Here is a 17,802-nt window from a genome sequence, read left to right on the forward strand (position 1 = left end):
CAAAAATCTTCCGGCCTATATAGTCCTTTCAGGTTCCAGCAATGGACTCTGAAACAAATTAATTGCATCTTCCTTGGCTATATCATATTATCGGGTTTCCTCCCCTGGTCTTGCTAATCATCAGCCAAGACCATATAGGAAATTATTGGGCTGGCATTTCCATTGAGCACAATGCAAATGAAGACATCCTCACACAATCTTGCCTGAAGATTATATTTATTTGCACCCAAATGCAGCATAGTCCTATGCAAGGCTTACCTCCACCTGGACTCCTTGGCCAAGATCCTTTTTTATTCATCCCACGTCTTCCAACCCAGTCTAGAAATCAGTGCTATTCTACAGATCACCACTAGAGGGCACCATTACTGCACATACAGAATTAAGACATATTCAAGTTTTTTCATCCCACAGTTGGGAACCTGTTTTGCTACATCTCTTGAAGAACACTCAAAACACGGCACAGGAAAAACAAGCTAAATGGTTTTTAAAAAATTTGTCTTCAACGTTACTGATGGCTCTGACCCAACTGTAACATGCTAAACCAGCCTTCCCCAATCTAGTACCCTCCAAATGCGTTGGACTACAGCTTCCATCATCCTTAGCCAGTCTGGCCATTGTTATTTGGAGGGCACCAGGTAGGAGAAGCCTGCTTTAGGGCAGCAGAGGGATTTCCACAGGACCAGAGAGAGTTTTGATGTGCCCAATGCAGATAACTCTCAGGGTACAGTTTTCAGCAGCTCAGTCTGCAGATGGGGAGATCTCATGATCTTGCCCATGAGAGGCTGGGGATGATGGGAGTGGTAGTCTAACAGAAATGGCAGGCTGGGGAGGTTTGATTAGATCAATAGCCTCTTCCCAACATGCTAGTTTTCTACAGGCAAGGAGATTTTAATGAGGGGTTAATGAAATGCTCAATCCATCTCACATCTACAATCCCAGGAACTCAGTACCATGTGGTTTATCTGAATATGATGGGCACTGTATTGTCAGCAATGCCCATGGTGTGAAGACTAGTCACGACAGGGGGACGTTCTATCTTCCGTCTCTCCAAAAGATCGACTGGGTTTTTCTCGCTCTCTTGCTCTCCTTGCTAAGCTGCCTGATGATATGAATATAGCAGAAGGCACAAGATGCTAGGAGCTTGAAGCCCTATAGCGGACCGGCCGTTGGCACAGTACAGTAGCAAAGTTTGCTTTTAGGACTGCGGGAGGAGAAGGGAGACAGCAGAATTTGGCGCCAGGAGGAGAAACAGTCTCTCCCAAGAGGAGAGCTATAAAGGACGGGACAAGGACTGCCAACTATCAAATCCATCTCTCCATCTAGATGTGCATCAAAACCTTCCGTTATTTAGGGAAGGAGTGTAAACTGTGAGCTAAGCATCCCCGGATACCCACCCACCCTCACTTCCAAGTCACAGTACAGGGTGAATAAACACTGGGGCCCTTTTCAACAGGCCATGGAGCAAAGCTACAGCTATAATGACGCCTGAGAAACAAAGACCCTGGTCAGGCATTAAGGCTGAACAAGGAATCTAAACCCATGGAGGGGATATAGGGCCGCACATGCTGGTAACGTTATCCCTGGTCCTGCTCTATCAGGGTGCCCAATCAAGCAGAGGGATCTATTCCCCTACAAGCGAAAATGCGACAAAGCTGCCCACAGCTGCTCAACGTGGCATAAGCAGGATCAGAGCAGGTGGGGCTGGCACCAGGGGGCAGGTATAGATGTTGGGGGTGGGGGCAATGCAGGTGCCCCCTACTCAGGTTTTGCATCTCTAAGCAGGCAGGATGTCAGGACCAAGGAAGCTGTGTCAACCGCATCGCAGTGGCGCAATGTATCCCAAACCTACGCCTGGAAGGGCTGTCCCCACCCTTGCCAGAACCCTTAGTGAAGTTCTGCTCCTCGTGAAAATTCTCTTGTCCAGGTGCGAATCTTCTAAGGGGGGTGTCATCCAAACACGCCTGGAGTTTAATTCTCCCAAGGACCGAGGAAGCAACAAGAAGCCAAGCTGAGGACGACAGAGGACGCTGAACAAATTATGTTACGGCAGGGGCGACGCTTTGGCTGGAAGAGGCTGTTCTTTGGGGGTCTCCTTTGCTCAGAAAGGCGGTGGGCTGGTTTACTGCTTGCGGAAAATAAGGCACTTGTTGTTTGCCGGCATGTCGACCTGGAAGCAGAAACCCCGGGGTTATTCAGAATGCTTTGCTGTCGCGTTATAAAGCAGGGATGCAGAAAGTCAGGTCGGGGAAATCTGGCCCACCTGGGGCTCCCCAGTAGTCCATCCTCTGGCCCTTTCCCCGTGATTTTCTGCCGTCTTTCCCCTCCATTCAAACAGCTGAAATGCCTCTCTTAAAACTCAATTACTGCCCCTTTGCCTTCTGCTCCGGCCACCACTGGAATGTGGCCCCCGAGGACGTCTCTGAAATGGAATTTGGCCCTTGCACTGAAAGAGGTCCAACTCTCCTACTCTACTGACCCGTGTACCGTATATGCCTTGCCTCGTAAGGAATGGTGACAGTTGGGGCTGAGGGGGCAGCAAGCATTGTGAAAAGCAAGGGGGTGATTGATCAGGATTTTCCATCATGAGATAGCGCTGTTTCATTGAAGCGAACAGAGGGGAAGTATTCAATTCGAATTACGTGATCGCCCCTCTTTGCCTGTATAATGCAACCCATAACAATCATGCCCCAAAGCAGGAAGCACAAAGTCCCGGGTAAGCAATGTGATTACCCTTTAATATAGAGATGCTCTCTGTGTGTGAGATTATGTCTTTTCCCAATAGAAAATATTGTAGGTGAAGATGCTGATGAAAGAGAAAATTTTCTTCTATAAAATGTTATTTTTTCCCATCTGTTTCCTCCCTCCCTAGCTCTGTATTGACAATACACCAAATGTCATTTGTGGTTCTGTCCACGTACCATCTTCTCCAACTGCATCCCACTGGCCTCAGCGAGTTGCTGCAGTAGAGTTGTGTCGCGGAGGCCCCAGGCAGGATTTCTGGGGAAGGAGAGAGAATCCTAAGCGCTGTGCTTAAGAGAGGCTTTTGTAACCCCAACAAGGGAAGAGAAGCTCTTTTAACAGTATTCCTACATCGAGCAGCAGATAGGACTAGATAAAGGGATAAAGTCCCTTTCAACTCTAACATTCAAGGATAATTTCATAAGATAGAAAAATATCTCCTCCTTCACTTGGGTGTCCCACCCACAAGACCAGCTGTCCCCAACCTGGTAGACTCCAGATGTTTTGGACTCCAGCACCCATCAGCTCCAGCCAACATAGTGAACGGGCAACAATGCTGGGAGTTGTGGTCCAAAACATCCGAAGAGCACCCGATTGGGCGAAGGCTGTACTAGGCTCACACGCAGCAGAAGCCTATTCAGTTTGTACTATAATTGGGCCACACCTGTCATTCCCACAAAGGAATGGCCACAAAGGGGAAGCCATATGCATTGTGGGTAATGTTGAACAACAAACCAGGCCTACACAACACAACGGCCACCCCAGGCCAAATGCAGCCATTTTTGGTGCGTACCTCTACCACACCAACTCTCCCAAAGGAACAGGAACCTCTTAAAGAATCACAGTTATAAGTAATTTTATTTTCTGAGTGGTATAAAGACTTGGGGTAGCCTCAGAGAAACCACTTCCCCAGAACACAGAGAGGTACAGTGTGTTCAAGACACAAAAATGGGGAAGAGGCTCTTGGTAAGCCAATTAATGATACTTACCCTTGTATAGTGCTTTTGAGTGTTCAGGAATCATCATCATCACTTCAATTACTTATATGGCACCCTCAAAATGCATGAATGTTTTCAATGTACCAGAGGTCCTGGCCACGACCCCAACAAGCTTACAAACTAAAAATCAAAACCAGGAAAGGAGAGGGAAGTGGAGGCAGAGGTGAACCGAAGAAATGAATTATTATTTCTGTGACGTGTACCTAGGCTTTGTTACAGGCTTAGATACACTTCGCGTGCATTCTCTGCAAGGGTCCACAAATCCATTTCCCAGCTCGCCGTTGGCGAGTGCATCTTTTAACCAGGTGAGCACAATATCAGGGAGAATTCTCATACTCCTGCTGAACCTGGAGAAGGAGGGATACTCTCCCCAGCAACGTGCACAGCCTTGGAGATAATAGGAAAGCACAAACTGCCTGGCTATCAGGCCCAGCCCAAATTTATGGGCCTCCACTTATCATCTTGTATTCCTTACAATGGGTGGGCAGAAGATAGATCTCCAGATGTTTTGTACTTCCAGCATTCCTGACCATTGGCCATGCTAGCAAGGGCCTTTGGAAGTTGAAGTCCAAAACATCTGGAGATCTACCAGCTGCCCAGCCCAGCCTTACAATAACAACAACCCTGTAAGGTGGACCAGTATTCTAATCCCCTTTTTGAAGATGGGGAGTGGAAAGCAGAGGTTAAGAAATAATGGGACCATTCAGAAGACACCTTAAACCATGGCTTTAACCATGGTGGTTAAGCCAGAAAGCCAGGCTATGTTCAGAAGACACCTTAAACCACGGCTTTATCCATGGTGAACAAAGCAAAAAGACTTATTCACTGTGGTTAAAACCATGGTTTAAGGTGTCTTCTGAACTTGGCCTGGCTTTTGGCTTAACCATGATGGTTAAAGCCTTGGTTTTAGGTGTCTTCTGAACGAGCCCACACAGTCTTGCCTCAGGCCATGTGGAAAAGTTCAGGGCAGAGAAGAGATTGTGGGTTGTAGCACTCTCTCCAAACTACTATGCTACACCAGCCCTCTAGAACTGGCAAGAGAAGCTGGGTTTTCGTGGCCCTCCCACAAACACACACCAACTGCATGGCTCCAGTCTTACCTCTCCCTCAACTTGCAATCGAAGTCCACGTTGCTCTGAGGGGTGATGTAGCCATTCACGGCGTAGGGCTGTGGGAGTATTAGGCAGAGGGGGAAAGAATGGTCAGACACAGGGGCACCCTGTTTAGGACCTCAATGGCTAGTCTGCCTAGGAATGATGGGAACTGCAGTCCAACACATCTGGAGGGCACCAGGTTGGGGGAAGGCTGCTCTAAAGATTAAAGCAAGCTGCGCTCAATTTTTTAAAAAAATAACACGGTAGCATGTGCAGTTCTCACCCCACCACCTTTGTTCTCACGACAACCCTGTGAGGTAGGCAAAGCTGAGAAAGAATGACCGGTCCAAGGTGCCCTTTCACAGCTGAGTAAAGACTTGAACTCTGCTCTAGTTTAGCACTGTAACCACTACACTTCGCTGCCTCTAGGTGCCAGCCCTCTCACCCTCTTTCAGCAGGCTTAATTTGAGCCAGGGCCTACCCAGAACCTCGTTCTGCTGCCAATGTTCAGTTCCATTTGTATGTGTGGCTGCAACAGTGCTGCTCAGAGTGGACAAAATGCCTTCGCCTTTAGAATTAGGGTGGAAGATTTTGCAGGCTGGAAGTGTGCGCCCTGCAGATAAGCCTAAAGTCCCACCACCTCTTTGTTTCAGAATGTGAGCGTGGGGGAACCTTGGATCCCCCCAGAACTCCCAGCTTGGTTACCTCAAAGCCACAAGTTTAGGAGGTTCTGCAGAGCCTGGGGCCACCGCTGAGTGGGTGGGGGGCATGTCGCTGTTTACACAACCCACCACATGTCTCTCTGCAGCACAAAGGAATCACTAGACTAGCCCAACCTGGCCCCACGCCAGATGTTTTGGACTACCACTCCCATCCACCCCTGCCAATGTGTAGCCAATGGCCGTTGTTGATTGGTACTACAGTCCAACACATCTGGAAGGCTGAGGACTAGGTTGCAGATGGGTACAGAAGGGCCAGGACCAGGAATGGTGTATTTCGGTCATTTTTTGAGCATCATCAAAAAACCTGGGTTGGGCAGCGAGTAGATTTCCAGATGTTTTGGACTTCAGTTCCCAGCAGCCATACTGGAAGGTGCTTCTGGCCAAAGTCCCAAACATGTGGTGTAGTGGCTAAAGTGTTGGACTGGAAGTCGGGAGATCCGGGTTCTAGTCCCCACTCGGCCATGGAAACCCACTGGGTGACTTTGGGCCAGTCACAGACTCTCAGCCCAACCCACCTCACAGGGTTGTTGTTGTGAGGATAAAATAGAGAGGAGGAGGATTATGTACGCCACCTTGGGTTCCTTAAGAGGAAAAAGGCGGGATATAAATGCAATAATAAATAAACATGTGAAGATCTACCTTCTGCCCACCCTTGATCTTAATGCCAGCGATCCGGAGCGACAACTTACCCCGTATGTGATCATCACCGCTTTGGGTTTTAGCAGCTTTCCTGCTCCTTTGAACAAGCCCTGGAGGACAAGAGAACAAAATACAAATTGGGAGGTGGAGGAGAGAAAATCACTCCTGGAAAGAGCTTTCGGGTCATTTCACCACGTGGTGCGTGGTAAATGGACAAGCAGCTGAGATTTAACGGGCAAGCCAATCCCAGCATCCACCAGGAGCAGCCGGTATGTCCGCTTCTAAAGTTACATCTTGCGGATTTTGCCATCCTATCCATTCAAAGCAGGGAACGAGTGAAATAGATTTCAAAAACTGGTTCATTCCCAGAATGAGACGCACCCTGGAAATGTGAACGAAATGCATTCTGCGCATGCTCAGAGGCACTATCCTCAAGCATGTGCAGAAGTGTGTTTTTCTCACTATCACACCAGCTGCCTAATCCATGCGCTGCTGCCTGCTTTATGAGCAACTAGAAATTCCTGCTATTGCTGATACCAGTTTTCACAAAAGAAGAACGTTACAAAAGGCTGAAACACATACGGGATGCAAACCTGGGCAGAAAAAGCTATTGACTGCAAGAACATCCACCCACAGGCCACTAGATGGCACTCCCGCTTGCCTTAGAATCATAGAATAGCAGAGTTGGAAGGGGCCTACAAGGCCATCAAGTCCAACCCCCTGCTCAATGCAGGAATCCACCCTTAGCCACAAAGAGGGCTCAGATCCAGGGACATTCCGATCAGGAGCAATGTAGAAGCAAAAGGTTGATGCCTCCCCAATCCTGCGTTGCCTTCCCTCCGAACACACTTTATTTAATTAATTTTTTAATCTTGCGCGCCAGGGCTAACCCCATGACAACGGTCACTTCTAGGCTGGCCCTTAAAGGACAGCCGTAAAAGAGCAAGCTTCCAGGTTCATTACAACACTTAAATCAGGCTGAACGTTAAAGGGACTAAATAGCCTTTAGTCCATAGTCTGCATAACACATTCCTCAAGATTACTAGAGCCGGTAGACAAGGGTTTTTCATTCCACCCCCTCCCCACATGGTTCCTGCCCACTTAACATCCAGCCTGCTGAAGATCGCTGATGAACCTGAAAGCTTGCTCTCTTCTTGCTACCTTTTGATGAGTCCTAATAAAGGCGTTAGTGAACACCGACTTACAATGTGCTCTCTCCGTTGATAATATTTCTAGCTTCCCAAGCCTGCCTGAGTCCCTTCTGGTGCAATTCTATGCATGTTTAGACAGGAAAAAAATCCTACAACGCCCAGCATGCCCTAGCCAACCATGCTAGCTCAGGGATGCTTGGAGTTGTAGGACTTCCTTTCTGTCTAAACATGCATAGTAGGGCTGTGCACAGACTCCCCCCCCCCCCGATCCACTCCGATTCCCAATCTGCAACTTCCGGATCGGGTCCGCTCCGCCCCGTGTCGATCCGCCTAGGGTCCGCTCTGCTCCGCTGCAGAGCTCCAGATCCGAATCGGAGCTCCGTGGCAGTGCCAGCAGTGCCAGGTAAGCACCCCCCCTCACAACTTACCTGCCTCTGTTGTGGTCCGGCGGCAGCTTCAACTGAGGCTGAGGACTCAAACAGGAAGACCAGGCCACGGCCTGGTCTTCCGGTTTGAATCCTCAGCCTCAGTTGAAGCCACTGCCAGACTGTGATGGAGCCAGGTAAGCTGCCTTCCCCACTGCCCCTTACCTGGCTCCGCTGCCGTCGCCACACGGACTGCGCTGCCGCCACCAGGTAAGCACCCACTTACCTTTTTTTCAGAGCTCCGGATCGAGGTGAAGGATACGCTTGGTCTCGACCCACTTCGTCTCGATCCGCAGCTTCCCTGACCCGATCCGTCTCTGCCTTTGTCGGAGGCGAATCAGGCCGCCTCGCTATCGCTTCTCCAACCCGAAGCATAGTGGAGCACAGCCCTAATGCATAGGATTACACCCTTAAGGATTTAGATTTTTTTTGTTTATTTTAAATACCCTGCTCTTCAGAACAAAGTTTTTTAAAAATCACAACATTTACAAAAAAAACAGCAGCCGCTCAACCTAATAACATTCAAGTTATCTACGGTTTAGTTAAAGGATAAAACAATTAAAATGTGGATACAAAATAAGAAGCTAAAAGTCACAAAATGATAAAAAGCAACATAAAACAGACATAAGATTAAAACTGCATCTAAAAAACTAGGGTGCCACCATTGAGAAGGGCCTTTCTCTGGTCGCCATCTGCCTCACCTCAAATAGTGGCGGCGACTGGAGATCTTAATATAAAGGTGAGACAGGTGGTCCTTCAAGTACTCTGGTCCTAAGCCATGAAGGGCTTTTAAAGTCAATGCAGGCCCTTTAAGTTGCAACCAGAAACGATGCAGTTCGCATCTCACAGACATAATGTGAACGTGATGCTCAGTTAATAATGTAGCAGCCGCATTATGCTCTTAACTGCAGTTTCCAAACAGTCTTCAAAGGCAGCCCCATGTACAGCACACAGCAGTAGTCTAACCTGGAGGTTACCAGAGCATGGATAACTGGGACTGCAGCCCTACTTTCCTCACTGAATTCAATGGGACTTACTGCCGAATAGACACAGGATTTTCCTTTCAAGGGAGAGCGGCCTCACCTCGGTGCATCTCATTTCCGAGATATGAATCATGTTGATGTTGACTATGAGATCCAGGGAGTTTGGGAGCAAGCCACCCCACGTCTCCCAGCTCTGGGATGAATCCAGGTAAATGGGCGGTTTGACATTCGGGAGGCGGAGCGCCCTGGTAAAGGCAGAGATGCTGCAAAAAGACACAAGAGAAGCCGCTCACAGGACGCACAAATTGCAGATGGCGAACGTGTTAATGATAGCATTGACCAAGACAGTGTCATCGTAGAAATTGACTGTTACCCCACCTCTTAGCAAGGCAGCTCACCAAGAGCTCAAACTCAACCAATATAAAGCACTAATAATTAACAATGGATGCATACAGTTGCCCAGCCCTGTCCTAACTGGAAAGAATTAGAAGCCTAAATGTTAATGCTGTCCTCTGCCCATCCCCTAAAGCAGGGACCTCGTCTGACTTCACTCTTATGTGGTCTACTATTAAAATAGGACCCCTTCCGTGCACTTTAAATTTACGAAATCAGCATGAATCCTGAGGCTGGTTTAACTGTTAAAGCATAACTGATCTGTGTTCAGTGATCCTGCGCGCGCCCTTTTGCTTCGGAGCACAGGACGTGCCTCGCTGGGTCTGTCCAAGGTCCAACTCGCCCAGAAGTCATAGCAAGAATCACAATACCCAGCAGATACTAGGACCCAGGAGTGGGCAACTTTATGGGAGTCTCAGGACCATCCACACACAAACCCCGGGGACCATTCTCTGTGGGCTGCACACCATGGGGCGTCCTTCACAAATGGTGGCTTTGCTATCGGATTTCAGCAGCAAACCACAATGGCCAATGGACAGGAATCCTCAAAAATATAGTGGCCGGAGGTCACCAGGTTGAGTAAAGATAGTCTACACCCATATAGTCCTGCGTGGGCCCTGTGCACAGCCTCAGATGTTCTCCACCCTGGATTTGGGGGAGAGACATGACTGGGGGCTACCAGATGAAAGATTAAGATTAGCACACACACCTTGTCACAGTGGAGCTGTCCAGCAGCAGCCCAACCTAAAGTGATGGTTAATCCAGCCTGGACACTACGGAGGGCTGTTGATTTCACAGAGGTGCAGTTGGGTAATATTAAATTCTCAACTTCATGGTCTTACAGGGGGGTGCCATTTAGATGATAATGTATATGACTTCACTTCAAAATCAGAGAGCCCTGCTGTGTTTGGGGACCCTCCTGCTCAGTGGGGCTCCAGGCTTCTGCCCTAAAGACCTGCCCTAATGGTGCCACTGTATATGCATCCTCCAAGTTTTAAAGGCACAGCACCTCTCCATACCAATTGCTAGGGGAGCAGCAATGGAAGACGGCTATTGTTTTCACGCCCTGTTTGTAGGCATTCCAATGGCACCAGGCTGGCGTTTAGCCTTTTCAAAAACAAACAAACATTAACTGCTGGTTGTTTTTATTTTCAACGACACGTTTAATGCTGCCCTTTAAAAACCATCTTTTCCCACGCTTTAGCAGTTAGGTATTTTACCTCTTCTCATAAAATCATTTTATATCGTGGTTGCTGCTTTTGAAACTTGTACATTATAGCATGTAACTGGAAGTCTCCAAAGTAACCAACTAAAGCATCGAGAAAATCTGGGAGACCCTGAGGATGTATAAACTCCCTTTGCAAGTGCAGCGAGCAAAGAATCGTAACTCAAAGAATGAGATTATGGCACCAGGGTTTCCATTTATTTCCTATGCTGCAGCTCCTCGAACTTTAGATAAAATTCCAACCAAGTGTAATTGTCTACATTTTTTTCTGATTAACATACACGTAAACACAAAATGACATACACTCACACACTCTCCTTTTATATGTTGTCTAACTTGCATTTTTTTTTTTTTTACTTTCATGAGTTATTGAGCGCCTACTTAGGTCGTTTTATTGCAAATGTTCCATAAACATATCAGGTATAGATGAAGATTTATAATTATAATCCTTAGCTTCTTTAGCGATGCTGGCTGGCGGGGATTCTGGGAATTGTAGTCCAACATATCTGGAGGACACCAGGTTGGAGAAGACTGTTTTAATGTGTTTTATCACAAGTGTTATCATATTGATTTTTATTGGGTATATTGCCCTGAGAGGATTGGTCAGAGGGCAGTTCATAAACTGTATGAATAAACTGAATGAATGAGTGAATAAATGGTAAGAGAACAGGCGGCTGGATAAGATTCCGCTCTCTTCGCCTGCATGTATGTATGTATTAAAAAACATTGGTATCCTGCCCTATTCCGAGAGAGGCTCGGAGTGTGGCAACAAGGGATAGGGCCTTTTCGGTGGTGGCCCCCAGACTGTGTAATGATCTCCCTGACGAGGCTCGCCTGGCGCCAACGCTGCTATCTTTCCGGCGCCAGGTTGACTTTCCTGGCGCCAGGTTGACTTTCCTCTTTGCCCAGGCATATGGCGGCACATCCTAATTACCCACATGTTTAGTTTTTAATCGGTTTTTAATGCTTTATGTGTGTATGTTCTGTGTTTTAGAGTTTAAAATTTTGTATACTTGTTTTTACCTCAATTTTAGAATTTCTGTAAACCGCCCAGAGAGCCCTGGCTAGGGGAGCGGTATATAAGTTTAATAAATAAATAAAATCATTGGGATCCCAAGGCGGCGTACAGACGGGAATCCAAATAAGCCATGCGTGCAAATCCTTAAAGCACCCTTCCCTGACCGGAGTGCCTCCCAGAGACTCCCACACCCATCATCCCCAGCCAGGCGACCCCCCCCCCCCGGCTTTACCTCTCCATGGATTTCGGTTCAACATCCGAGGGCTGCCACACCACGTTGGGCAGCGCTTGGGCGAAATGGGCCGCATGCTGCCCGGAGCCAGAAGCCACTTCCAGCACCTGGAAATGCGGCTGGCTGGAGCTCACGTAGTTCCTCAGCACCCGCAGGATGGGCTCCTTGTTCCGGTCCGCCGCTGCGGCCACGATCATGATGAGAAGGATACGACTTTCGTCCAGAAGAGGCGGCGGCTGCGGCGGCGGCTGCTACTGCTACCTCCACTTCCCACTGCTCTGCTCTGCTCTGCTCTGCGCACCCCAACCGGATCAGCCCGCGAGAGTTGCAACGCAAGAAAGAGAGCAACGGAACACAAGCTTTGCAACAGTTGCCCTCCGTTTTGGACACTCCTACATGCTTTTCCCGAAGGCAAAACATAAAATAAAATTCATGCAAAGAAAACAAAGGCAGGCTGGGAATTGTGTACTCCAAGATGAGTGGCATGCGCCCGCGGACGTTAAGAGGAGCCGCCAAAAGACTACGCTTCCCAGAATGCAGCGCGAAAGAGAGACGCGTTCCGCCCGCGTCCCGGCTGGTACAGGCAGTGGAGGCTGGTGGCTCCGATTTCGGTGGGGCTAGGGATCCGTTCTGGGTTTCAGCCAGAACCAGCCAAACTTCTAGAGGAGCTATCTGAGGTGCTGTACCTTATCTCCAAAAAGAGGTTCAGCACATTGGATTGCTCCTTTAGAATCCTGGCTGGTTCGGACTGAAACCAGAGTGGGTTGATAGCCCCACCAAAATCGGAGCCACCAGCATCCACTTGGTGCAGGGGATTAATGAGAAGCTGCCAGCGCTTGTGAAAGTCAGGCTGTTTCAGGAGTCATCCCTGATTATTTCTTTCTTTAAAAAAAAGGGGGGGAAGGAAGGGGGGGAACTACACAATCCTCCTAAACTGAGAAATAAATCCTCAGTGGGATTTACTTCCTAGTTAAACAGAAATAAGGATAGCAAGTGAAAGAGACCGATGTGGCATTGTGAAGCCTTATTTAATGCATCGCATCACCAAACGAAGGAGACTCTCTCAAACCCCCCCCCCCAAATGTTCGTGCTGTGCAAACACAAATTAAATAGACGTCTAAGGTGCTAGTCCGCAGGACTCGGCGTTCTTCTTTGGTGCTGCATATGGTGTTCCTTTGCGCTTAGATATTCCGGAAGGCCCTCCCACCAATACGAGTTGACCCGGCAATAGAGGGATCAAGTGTCCCAAAAAGGGGCCAGGGAGTTTACACTGCGTTGTAGCTTCAGACGGAAAGGGTTGAGAAAGAGTACAGCACGAAGGCAGGCGCGTGATGTAAAGGAGGAGAAGCAGGAAAGTGTTATCCTACATTTCCCCGTGCAAATATCACGTATTTGCAAAATTAAACGAAGGGGAAAAAATTCGCCTGCGCCGCCCGGGAATCGAACCCGGGTCGCAAGAATGGGAATCTTGCATGATACCACTACACCAGCGGCGCGGTTAGAAAATCTCTGCTCTGGGGGTTCCTATGATGCTGCAAAAGGAGCCACCTATAGGTAAGTCATGGTAAAAAAAATTGGTATTTTTCTTTTAAACACGTGGGCAGTACTTACTACAAGGTGCAGGAGGAATTCTTGCAATCCCTCCCACAAAAGATCCGACTCCTTCCATTGCAGGTACGGCGGATTTCGTTGTAATATAATTGCCCAGCAACAGTTGGTGTGTGTGAATGGTCAAGACAAAAACAGGTGTGACTAACCCACTATGATTATTAATTTTTATTATTTTTATTCTCAATGATCGTTGAGAAAATGCAACGCCATTGCACGATAGATGGGAAGTGTGATATAAAGATGCTAAAATAGGGTGGCCAGGTGTCCTACTTTACAGAGGTCAGTCCTCTATTTGAAGTTGACCTCTGTTTGAAGGTTATGCATGGTGAGGAGACTGAAGTTAGGGAGATATTTTTCTCCCTCTCTCTCCCATACTACTAGACCCCAACGGAGTCATCCCATGAAGCTGATGGGTGGGAAATTCAGGACAGATAAAAGGAAGGACATCTTTGCACAGTGCAGAGTTAAACTATGGAATTCACTGCCACAAGATGTAGTGATGCCCACCAATTTGGATGGCTTTAAAAGGGGGTTAGACAAATTCCTGGAGGAGAAGTTGCTGGGGAACATGGGCAGGAGAGTGCTGTTGCACACATGTCTTGCTTGTGGGTTCCTGGTCGACAACTGTTTGTGTGAACAGAGTGCTGGACTAGATGGGCCCTTGTTCTGACCCAGCGTAGCTCTTCCTGTGTTCTTAGGGAGTACAAGCCTGGTTTAAAGATAAAGGGAACTTGAACTTGAACCTGGACGGCAGATTGAGTGAACACACAGGTTACATGGTCACGGTTTTCTCCACTATTGGAGGCATTGTAGATCAATTTAAATTATAGTAATTATTTCTAAATTAATAATCAGTATTGACAATACCAGGCTAGATGGACTGGGGGTTTAAGAACATAAGAGGAGCCCTGCTGGATCAGACCAAGGGTCCATCTTGTCCAGCACTCCGTTCACACAGAGGCCAACCAGCTGCCCAGAAGGGACCCACAAGCAAGACACGGGTACAATAGCACTCTCCCACCCATGTTCCCCAGCAACAGGTTTGGATCAATAGAAGCAGCTTCCTATATTCCTGTGTTCCTCTCTTTAAAAAATAAAATACCCCCCAAAGCAGTGGAAACTATGCTTACAATTATTTTGATTCTTATTTATTTTAATTATTGTTATCCGCCATGAAAAGTATTTTCTCCCAGTAGCTAAAACATTAACAACAAAACCCCCATAAAGCCAAGATGACTATAATATCAAATAAATGAAAGAGCAATTCAGCATAAGAACTATATACACGAGCCGGAAGAAAATTGCTCATATTAAAAATCAAGGACAATTTTTAAAATCACCTCCGTTTAAAACACCCTCCTTAAACCCGCTTGCTTAGGAAAGATTCTAGCAGGTCTGCCGTCCGTTTGGAAGTAGCCATGGTAACAGGGGCAAGACATACAAATCATGTTCTTTCAGCTTTGCATCATTGTTATTGGGTACTAATTTGTTTGGGGGCCCAGTTCAAAGGGCTGGTTTTGGATACAGGAGGAGATGATGCTTGAGAAACTCTTGTCAAAAAGGCCCAATATTTAGAATGCTTCCAGATGAGTTTTTCATTGCGCCTGTCGCTCTGCGTCATTCACGGAATTATATGGGGTGGTGGTGGAGGGGTTAGTCCAGACGTCTCTGGAGCATCGCTAGAACATCCTTTCCCAACCTGGTGCCCTCCAGACCACAATTCCCATCATCCCCAGTCAGTGTGGCCATGCAGGCTGAGGATGGGGATTCTGCTTCAGCGCTTCTGGAAGACACCAAGATTATTCAAAGATTATCCTTGGGATAATCTTTGAGTAAACACTTTTCACCTACGGCCCAGACATTGGTAAATCCAACTTGGAGGCCTTAAAGCAAATACACCCAATCTTGTTTTCATCAGTGTAAACAAGCTCCACTTGGAGGAGAACATGGACCTTGGAATGTTTCCGAATACCAGTTTAACATATATGCTTTCCCCCCCACAAAAAAAAACACCCAATAACGACCCTGCCCTGATTTCATGGTACAGATTTCTCCTAGAACAAATTTGAACAAATAGTTTCAATGCTTTTGTTATTAAGAAACTTAGGGGGCTGTCTATATGGCCTGCTTATTTGCCCCATCATGGCTGTGCAGTGGCACTGCATTGTTTATATGATGCAGCTGCCAACTCACAGCCATGATGGACTCCTCCCCCCCCCCCGGAAAATGCGCTTTTTGAAAGTGTTGATCTCCCTCAACTTTTTCCCTTTGCTCTGAGGTCACCATGTTGTTTCTTCACGTGTCAGTGATGGCCTCAGTTTGGGTTATCCAAGTAGGCGCAGCTCTGGGCGGATTGGGTAAGTGAGGGCACGCAGGGTATGGAACAGGCTTGACAAGCCAAATAGCCGTTGTTGCTGCGGTTCTTCTGACCCTCCTGCTGTCTAACTTTAGTGCAGAGGCCCCATGCTCTGATTTTTGATAGTGCTCACATTTAGAAAATGGCCCCAACTGCACTGTTTGAGCATTCTACAGCCTTGGCGCTCGTGGTCTCAGGCTTCCTTACAACAACCCTGTAAGCAGGTCGGTATTCTTCTTCCCACATTGCAGGTGTTAGGCTGAAAGTGCTAGTGTGTTAGGCTGTGTTAGGCTGAAAGTGTGTTAGGCTGAAAGTGCAGCTTGACTAAGGGCACAATCCTATGCACGTTGAGGCAGAAAATCCTATGAGCCCTATGACTCCCAGCGTGCCCTACCAGCCCCAATGAGTGCCAGTCACCTCTTCTCCTGAGCTAGGGTGGCTGCATATGAATTGCCAAAAAAGAGGACACTGCTTTGCATAAAATGTGCATATTTTAATTTATGGGTGTAGATGCAAATTTAGAAATGATTAGAATAACTTAAATCGGCCTACAATACGTCTCGCCATAGTGTTGGAGCGGATGAGCTGTGTGGCTGGTTGGTTGGGTGCAAACTATGGATGGGCTGCCGTTCTTATGGTGCATTTTCTTTTAACCGGAAGTGGCCACCCCTTCAAATAAAAGACGCCTTTAAATAGAGGACCATCCTCTGTAAAAGAGGACAGATGGCCATCCTAAATGTCCTGCACCTCCTTAAACAAGCCTCAGGTGAGGTGAGATGGCTCCAGTGTCAGTGGGGCAGTGAATCCGCTCCGGGTTTCAGTTAGAACTCTAAAGGATCTATCCAAGGTGCTGTCCTCAGACAGCCAAATTTCTTGGGCCTTCCCAGTCAAATTATATATGATGCAACATTAAATAGATCTTTGCACCGAGGTCATCTGAGGCCATGTTCCTGGTGGTCCACATAGACGGATGGTCCGATTGGAGTCCACCAGGAGAATAGCCTTCAGTGTGGTGGCCCCCTTCCTATGGAATTCCCTGGCTTTGGAGCTCAAGCAGGCAGGTGCCAATGTTGTGTTGCTTCCAGCAGCTCCTGAAAAATGTTGTTTCAGGAAGCTTTTCTTGATTGATTAGCTATGATCTTACCAGAACCTGGGTTTTATTAGAACTCTATTCTTTTAAAAATAGTAAAAATAATAATAATATGGTGTTTTTATTCTTTTATTCTATCTGTTGCTCTGAAATCTTTTGGATGTGGAGTGGTATATAAATATTGTAAATAAAATTAAATAAATAAAACTCCTCTTCCGAAAGTAGTCTCTGCTTTGGGAGGAAATTCCTATTGTTACCAGTGGAGGGGGGATTTCCTCCCAGAGCAGAGAGTAGTTTTGGAAGAGGGATTTTCCTCAAGACAACATCAGTGTCGGGAAGGGCAAAATCTCTTGCCAGGCCTGCTCTGATGTAGTTTATCAGCCCCCACTCTCCGCACCCTCAGCTGATGCAATTTGCATTTTAAAAAAGACACCCGCAATTTAGAGGCAATGGCGCATTTAAACAGCATGTGCACTTTGGTCCTGGGCGCTTTGGTTAGGGGTGGTCACTAGAGGGCATGCAACAGCAGAAGGAGACGCACCTTTCCCCTACAAAAGACAATATGTCACCCTTGCTAGCTAGGCAGAGGAGGAATTCCCAAGGTCACCTCTTAACTCACCCCTGGAACGCAGCAAGGCAGGAACAAGAACGGCAAAGGCCAAACTTTCTGGTGCCGCACTTGTTTTAAAAGGGGCGTCTTTGCAGATATATCTTCAGATCTACAAACTTCGGTTTGGGAGGAGAGGGAGAAACAAGTGGACAGAACTACAACAAAGCACAGATTATTACTTTTTTCTTAAAAAGCTACTCTTATGGAGTAGAATTACACCTTTGGTGGAAAAGCAGGATATTCTTGTTGCTGTTCTGTTTTTTTGTTTTTTAAACAAATAAGTTTAAAAAATGTAAGCAAAGGCACCCAAAGACTACAAAATGCCAGATGTTGATGTGTGACCCCTTCAACCAGGGATGGGCAATGTGTGGGCCAACCAGTTGTTGTAGGACTACAGTTCCCATCTTCCCTAGCAAACATGGCCAATGATGACAGCTGGGCGTTGCAATCCAGCACTATCTGGAAGGTGACGAGTTGCTCATCTCCCTGTTAAACAGTCACTTTCTCTCTTTTATA

The 17,802-nt window shown here is 47.3% G+C and overlaps 1 protein-coding gene and 1 non-coding gene across 2 annotated transcripts; both read right to left on the bottom strand.

Annotated features, from left to right (window-relative positions):
• Positions 1-199: 199 nt before the first annotated feature.
• METTL26 (methyltransferase like 26) lies at positions 200-12,033 on the bottom strand. The gene is made up of 6 exons (XM_063143276.1): positions 11,620-12,033; positions 8,852-9,014; positions 6,243-6,302; positions 4,838-4,905; positions 2,919-2,997; positions 200-2,167 (listed from the first exon to the last, which is right to left on the bottom strand). The coding sequence occupies exons 1-6, from the start codon at positions 11,814-11,816 to the stop codon at positions 2,120-2,122; spliced, it is 615 nt and encodes a 204-aa protein (XP_062999346.1). The 5' UTR covers positions 11,817-12,033; the 3' UTR covers positions 200-2,119.
• A 1,011-nt stretch (positions 12,034-13,044) lies between these two features.
• TRNAG-CCC (transfer RNA glycine (anticodon CCC)) lies at positions 13,045-13,115 on the bottom strand. Its single transcript has one exon. It is a non-coding gene; the product is annotated as a tRNA-Gly (tRNA).
• Between the last annotated feature and the right edge of the window lie 4,687 nt (positions 13,116-17,802).

This window comes from Elgaria multicarinata, chromosome 17, assembly GCF_023053635.1.
Source record: "Elgaria multicarinata webbii isolate HBS135686 ecotype San Diego chromosome 17, rElgMul1.1.pri, whole genome shotgun sequence".
Classification (NCBI taxonomy): domain Eukaryota; kingdom Metazoa; phylum Chordata; class Lepidosauria; order Squamata; family Anguidae; genus Elgaria; species Elgaria multicarinata.